At 33.9% G+C, this 8,025-nt stretch overlaps 1 protein-coding gene across 1 annotated transcript; it reads right to left on the reverse strand.

Annotated features, from left to right (window-relative positions):
* Positions 1-6,787: 6,787 nt before the first annotated feature.
* LOC115881561 lies at positions 6,788-7,792 on the reverse strand. The gene has a single exon (XM_030899102.1). The coding sequence runs from the start codon at positions 7,790-7,792 to the stop codon at positions 6,788-6,790; it is 1,005 nt and encodes a 334-aa protein (XP_030754962.1).
* Positions 7,793-8,025: the final 233 nt, after the last annotated feature.

The raw sequence follows: 8,025 nt of genomic DNA on the forward strand, positions 1-8,025 counted from the left end.
CATTCCTTCTTCAATGAGAGCAATAATTCTTCCCCTCTGAACATCTGTTAATCCTGCATAAGGTATTTTTTTATTTTTTGGATCGAATCAAAATTACTGGACAATGGAGATTTTACTACTGAACACAAAATTCAAAAGAAAATAAATCGCAGCAGTCGTTTATTCTTTATTATCATGTTTATTTGCAACAAAAAGCGTTATATACCAATTTTTATCCTTGCAAGAAATTTAGTCAGAAATAAAGAGTGATTCCATGTAAGTTTGGTTGTGTGTATTTACAAAATACAGCATCTAGTTCTAATGAGATAAAATCAAAGTAGGAACCTATTGACAACTCTGGACGGACCATAAGGTACAGGGTGTCCCACTAAGAATAGCTCTCGGCTGTATCTCGGAAAGTATTAACCGTAGGGCTTACGGAAAAAAATATTTATAACTAAAGGGGCTATGAGAAATTGCTGGAAATTATTTTCAAATTTGTAAAACGGCCGCTAGGTGGCGCAACTGCTATGGAAAATAAGAAAATATTTTTTTTTACAGAATTTTGCCTAGATAATGGGTACTAGAAATAATAGCTTCATAATCTTCAGTAAATTTTGGACTTTTTTTGTTAGAACCATTTTCTCCTATCTGCTAAAATAAAGTGGTGGGGGAAGGTTAGATCTATCTTTATTTAAATGTTAATAACTCCGGACTGGATGATCAGAAGCCAACAAACGAGGGCTCGTTTAAAAGAGTGTTTCATACTCTATATTATACCGTAAAAATAATAATAATAAGGTTTTGGACGTAGACGCTAGGGGGCGCTTTCTTACAATTTAACAAACATAGCGCGTTTTTTCAAAAAAACTAAATACGATAGTATATTTTATTTTAGCTGATAGTAAAGAGTAGTGAAAGCTTAAAAAGTCAGCGAAAACCGCATCTTGATATCTTCTTTCAAACCGAAGATATTAGCAAAATTATAATAAATACCAACAAAAGCCCTTAATTACCTTATATTTACAATACAGTATCAGTAGCCTTCTTGATTAGGCCCATTCTAATAAAAAAATAAGATAGAAACAGTTAGTTTATTTTAAAATCGACGAAATACCAGAATACCATAATACCAGATGTATTAATATCTAATAATTAAGATATTAATAATAGTGAACAAGAAACGATGATTCAGTAAAGTCATGGTAGGCTTTGGAAAAAAGTTGCTTTTCGCGTAATAGTATAAACGTCAAATTGTTATTAGATCAACATTTTGATAGTCTTAGCAGCGTTTTTTTATCTTTTAAATGCTTTTTCAAAATGCCTTTATTATTTGAAGTAGTTGAAGTTGTTGGCATTTTGAAAAAGCAATCAAAAGATAAAAAACGCTGCTAAGACTATCAAAATGTTGATCTAATAACAATTTTACGTTATACTATTACGTCAAAAGCAACTTTTTCCAAAGCCTACCATGACATCACTGAATCATCTTTTCTTGTTCACTAGTATTAATATCTTAATTATTAGATATTAATACATCTGATATTATGATATTCTGGTATATCGTCGATTTTAAAATAAACTAACTGTTTCTATCTTATTTTTAGGTTAGAATGGGCATAATCAAGAGGGCTACTTATACCGTGTTGGAAAAATAAGGTAATTAAGGGCTTATTTTTTGGTATTTATTGTAATTTTGCTAATATCTTCGGTTTGAAAGAAGATATCAAGATGCGGTTTTCTCTGACTTTTTAAGCTTTTACTACTCTTTACTATTAGCTAAAATTACATATACTATTGCATTTATTTTTTTTAAAAAAACGCGCAATGTTTGTTAAATAGTAAGACAACGCCCCCTAGCGTCTACGTTCAAAAACTTATTATTATTGTTTATATGGTACAATATAGAGTAAGAGACGCTCTTTTAAACGAGCCCTCGCTTGTTGGATTCCGGCCATCCAGTCCAGAGTTATTAATATTCAAATAAAAACAGATCTAACCTTCCCCCACCACTTTATTTTGGTAGATAGGGGAAAATGGCTCTAACAAAAAATATTCAAAATTTACTGAAGATTATGAAGCTGTTACTTTACAGTATACCTTATCTAGGCAAAATTGTGTAAAAACTTATTTTCTTATTTTTTGTTGCAGTTGCGCCCCCTAGCGGTCGTTCTACAAACTTGAAAATAATTTCCAGCAATTTCCCATAGCCCTCCTTATTTATATATATTTTTTTTTCGGAGCCGCTACGGCTAATACTTTCCGCGATACAGCCGAGAGCTATTCTTAGTGGGACACCCTGTACATTGTATATAGGAATTTGATGATTACAAATTTCTAAAAATATATTTTCGTGTGAATTCTGATAATAATAATGTAACAAAAACCTTTTAACCGCTCAATCAATCTTTGTGTCTAATTGCATCGCATAAACGCTACGACACAAAATGTGTCTTATTAACGCTCAGCTTGTCCGTTGGCAATCTGTATCAAATCTGGTTTGGTATAACGGCAAAACGACTCTTTTGAGCGGTAGAGTACTACAAGTACTCTTTTTTCGAACATTAAGGTTTAAACGCTCTCAATATCGTCTAACTGTTACTGCAATATAGAAAAAGTACTACTTAAAAGCAAAATTACATTAGGTAATGAGGTAAACGATTATAGAGCTCTAAAATAACAATTAAAAGAACTAATGATTATTATTTTATAGATTTACTGTTTTATTGTACCTAGTTAGCTACAAAATAATTTAACTGTCTATACAGGATGTTTCAAAAAACATATGCTATCTTTCGTGGGGAGATTCTTCACTTTCTTCACTTAAAAATATTTATTTTTTATATCAAAAAAGTTCCGATTCTGCTTTGTTTCGTAGCTACAGGGGGTTAAGATCTTTTTTTATTATTAATTATTTAAAAAAGCAGAATCGGACCTCTGTTGATTAAGAAGTAAATCTTATTTTTACGTGAGGAATCTCCCCACGAGAGATGGCACATGTTTTTTGAAACACCTTGTATATTATTAAAATTATTTTTAAGGGGTAATTAAAATTTAATTTAATTAAGGGGTTATTTTTTTACTAAGATTTGTAATACGTAGTGTTGTATGAAAAATCAAAGAAGCAATTAATAGTCACATACATTATGTTTTTAATATTAAGATTGTTTTTTGATATTTTTTTTTACAATCACTTTTAACAGTTATCAAGAAACTAATTTACACCAACTTGAAGTACTTCAATCAATTAATAATAATTTTTAGAGCTAATTCATATTTATAAGATTATTATCCTGTTCATTATGCGTCAGCTCTCTTTAAGGTAAATAATATACTATAGGAAAATAATTAGCTAGGTTGTGATTACGTATTATTATGTGTCAAAATAAATTAACTGAGCCATTACAGCCATATATTTTTACATACATCTTTATTGAATGAAAATACAACTATGATATCTTAATTAGAGTATACATATCATTTTGACGTCTAACTAATTAGAAATTATACAGGGTGAGTCTCAAGTAAGTGCAAATATTTTCAGGGGTGGTATTTTTCGACCCCAGGAACACGTTTGAGGTTATTTTCGCAAAAAAGATGTTGAAAATCGTGCATTTTCTTTTAAATTTCCCTGTATATTTTTCGAAAACTTTTTAGAACTGCCTGTTCGCCGCAAATTTTTCCACGGTATAATTTCTTAATCTCTGATATTACCATAGTTACGGTTTTTCTCCATGGTTAATACGGTACTAAAAGGGATACAAATACAGAAAAAATCCGGTGGCTCTTACAATTTTGCCAAAAAAATTTAATTTTTTTAATTTTCAATCTTAAATAATTCGGTTATTTTGGACTTATTTGAAAACTGGTAAAGAGAAAATATGTTTCTTTTATCGAGATCTATCAGCTCTGAAAATATTTGCACTTATTTAAGACTCACCCTGTATAGACATATTTCATGAAGTTTACAGGTAAATAGCATCAAATTTTATTTGTGTTATTTAAATTTGAATGGTTCCATTTTTGAAGTACAACTCCTTTCTTGGCGCTGGGAGTAAAATTTCAAAGCCGTGACACACGAACTAGCGTCAGGAAAAATGCTAAACATCAAAAAAGTGAAAAGCCAATGAGTTGTAGTAGTTGTAGTTGAGATGGCTCGATATTTTGACGACGCTTCGTGCACTATGAAACCCCATCATCAATGGAGAAAAAATTGTCCGATTTAAGGTTGATTCTCACTACACCTTCCGCATCAGCTCCCTTCCGTTTACAAAAAATGTTATATAATGTAAATGAATGGGACAATGCACACTATCCGATCCCTTTCCCTTCCGCGTTTCATATCCTTTCCTTTCATACATTTTTTTGGCGGACGGACTGAAGCGTAGTCAACAAGGAAACAGCGTTGTCAAGAAGTACATTGTCAAGTACGTTGTTCTTACATTTGTAGCAGCTCTGTTAAAAATTTGCTGATATTTATTTATTCTTTCACCTCCTAATTAAATCTATTACCTTTTTAAAAAGATACAAGTTCTTAAAATAAAACTTTCGTAATGATACAAATTGTACAATAAAAAGTATGGAACTGATACCTTAAAATGGGTATTTGGAGCGTCGTAACTCGGGCCCTATGTGAGCTAAAGGGCCGAAACTCGGAATGGAGATGTGACTCCAAGAGATCCATCTTTTCATGATACTTTGACAACGTTTCGTACATTACGAAACCCCATCAACACTGAATCAAATAAAAAATTCGTCCGATTTAAATACATTTTTTATGGGTCACTGTGACAGTTAGTTTTGACGTAAAAAACTTCAAAAGTTGACGTCGTCCGATCGCGACCAAATTTCTCCATCTGTCCCACCTTGCAAAGTTGGATACGATGTTTCGTTTACGTCTTCATCAGGGTGCGACTAAGGATTTGATATTGAAAAAAAATGTGGGTCAATTTCGGCATAATTGGGGATGGGTTACAGGATGACATCTTCGACGTTTTGAACCGATGCGCGATACCTCTAAATGGACGAAATCATCAGGATTTTTCTTAATTATGGGTCGATTGGAACCAATCTCGGCACGTGGTTTGGTACCCGAACGGAGTCCTCAGACAGACAGGCAGATGGAAGTAAAAAGAAGTTTCATTTCAAATATGCGCACATTGTGCACACACCTTTTCTTTTATTGGTACGTATATTCGTACAGTGGTACTGTTTGGGTTACATCATCTAAAATTCTCCTAATTTGAGAAAATAATTAATATTCTCTTAAAGCATACAAAATCACTTAACCTAACCAAACCAAAAATCATCGAAATATTAGAGCACATCAGGTAAACAGAATCTTTGATTTAAGTATTATTACTTGAAGCACTGGCGCTATTTGAAAAAGACCATAGATAATAATACAGGCTTTTAGTATTATGGACCAGATATTGAAAAATTACGATTTAGGCGCAGGTACGATATAGGCAAATTTCCTAAACTAGTAGGTAATAGAAATAGAAAAAATTGGCGCCGGGATACTAAAATATGTTAATAAAAAGTTGGTAGGCAGTTCTTTTAGTTTCAAAGTAAAGGAATTTTTCCATTTTTTTTATCTCAAAAACTGCGACTTTGACTGATTTTGGTGTTATTAGAAATTTTGTTGCAAATATTATTCCCAATCTTAAATTGAAAACCGCGTTTCGCGAGCTTCTGTAATTTTGAAGTTACGATTTTCTAAAATTTTTAACCCCCTCCCATACCCCGTTACCAACCCCCCACCCCCACCAAAAACTAATGGCCAGATTCTCGGGTTATCGTGTTACAGACAGGCGGACATACAGACAGACAGACAAACACCATGAAAATATTTTGTATTTAGGTCATTTATGACCAAAATAACTCATTTTGTGTGAGTGAAATTAAAAAAAACTTTTTTTTTTGCCGATCTTAATAGCCCCTACCACCTACCATACCTGTTGGTATAGTCGGCTAAAAATAGTATGAAGAGTTATGCAATATTTTATGATGTCATTAAATTACATTATAATATTATGTTATCAAAACAAATATGGAATGGTGCATGTGCATAATAAATACATATTATGTACCGTCTTCTGGTTGGAACGAGGTAAAGTGACTTATGTGCTTCCAGCAACATCTGCTGATACGAGGAACGAATTGCATGACATATGCTTCGCGCCACAATATTTATCTTCGCGTAAATACGGTTGACATGCACTTTCAAGTGGTATAACAGATAGTTTAGCTAACACACTGTGATTTACCGATTGAGAAGTTACTTTGCGTATACGCCGCTACAGGCTTTGAACATTTAACTAGATTTTCCTTATATCTTAAGTGAGTGTGTTTACATAATCAAAATGAATATAGGACAACATAACTATGAAATATATTTTTAGTACATGCTTTATATTCTTACAGTTAGGGTTTGGAACCTTTGGTATTACAACACCAAATTAAAAGATTAAGTCACTGCAATACACCAAAACAAATTTTTATGTTGGCATAATCAGCAGAATAGTTAGCATAATCAGCAGAAGATTAAAACTAAACTAATATCTACAAATTGAGTGTTTATACAGGGTGTCATTTATTTATTTATTTCGTATGAGAAGCACAAATACAGGATATGTGAATACATTCTATAAACATACACAGAGATAAGCATATATAAACAAACAAATAGTTGTAAAAGAAAAAAGAAAACATGCATGAGAAATATAAGGACTTAAAAATATTACAAGTATATATAAAACATATATGTAGTCAGGAACAAAATTTACATTAAACATTTATATTGAGGTCATTTATCCAGTAAATTGCCGAAGAAGTAGCGCAAAATAAGTTCTGGATGCCCCCAGGAAAGGCATTCGGTCAGAATGTGTTCCATCGTTTGTCGTGGGGCGCCACAGTCGCACGCTGGTGAGTCTTCAATTCCCCATTTATGAAGCATATCACGGCATCTGCCATGACCCACCCTAAAACGATTTAGACGACTCCAGGTATAACGAGGAAGGTCCATGCCCGGGAGGGCACCCGATATATCGGCAACTAAGTTCAAGTTGCGTGTTCCCAGACTGTTAGCCACAAGCTCGTTCCATTTGGAGTGCATATTGTACTCGCTCTTAAGTTCGTCGTCCATCCAGATTGGGTTGCGAGATTTGAGGCGCTTAGAAGGAGGAGGATTGATAGACAGTTGAATAGGTAAGCCGTCTTGGGTGGAAGCCTTCATCCACTCCTTTTTTGCCATAGCTGTTCTGCGAATTTGAGGGGGGGCAATATTCGCCAGGATCGGGAGCCATACTGTTGGGGTTGATCTTAATGTCCCAGTTACAACTCTCATAGCTTCATTGAGCTGCACGTCGATTTTATACGTGTGGTGTATACCGGTGTGTGTGTACCATACCGGTGCACAGTACTCTGTCGCCGAGTAAGTTAGAGCCAGCGCGGCAGTTCTGAGTGTGTTCCCATCCGCACCCCACGAAGTTCTTGTGAGTTTACTCAAGATATTATTTCTGGATTTAATTTTCTGTGCGGTTTTTGTAATGTGCTGATTATAGGATAAAGTCCTGTTCAACATGACACCCAGATATGTTGGGCATTGGTTGTGTCTAATTCTTTCTCCCCCAAAATATACATTCAGTTCCTCTTTAGCTAACCTATTCGACAAGTGAAATGCCCCAGTTTCCGATTTTAGCGGGTTGGGCTTAAGGCACCATTTCTTGTAATATGCATGCAGTATTTCAAGATCTCGCATAAGCTGGTTGCCGCCTGTTTCCAAGGACTGATGTTGTGTAGCCAGTGCCATGTCATCTCAGGGTGTCATTGAAATGGTGTAAAAAAATCGGGGAGTGATAGTACTCCTAAAAATAGTAAAAAAAGTTTCTATAAGTATAGGGCGGAAAATGCATATTAAGGGAGTTAGGGGCACTGAAAGGGTGAATTTAAAAAACGGTTGTTTTAAAATTGTATGCTTAAGAAACGAGATAAAATTTCGAAAAAAAATCCTCTGCCATAAATTTTGACCCTAAATCAAATGAT

This window comes from Sitophilus oryzae, unplaced genomic scaffold (assembly GCF_002938485.1).
Source record: "Sitophilus oryzae breed Bouriz unplaced genomic scaffold, Soryzae_2.0 scaffold_172_pilon_pilon, whole genome shotgun sequence".
Lineage (NCBI taxonomy): Eukaryota > Metazoa > Arthropoda > Insecta > Coleoptera > Curculionidae > Sitophilus > Sitophilus oryzae.

Bases quoted from the DNA above. Each gene is read 5' to 3' on its own strand.
- LOC115881561 (XM_030899102.1), bottom strand. From the start codon at position 7,792: ATGGCACTGGCTACACAACATCAGTCCTTGGAAACAGGCGGCAACCAG.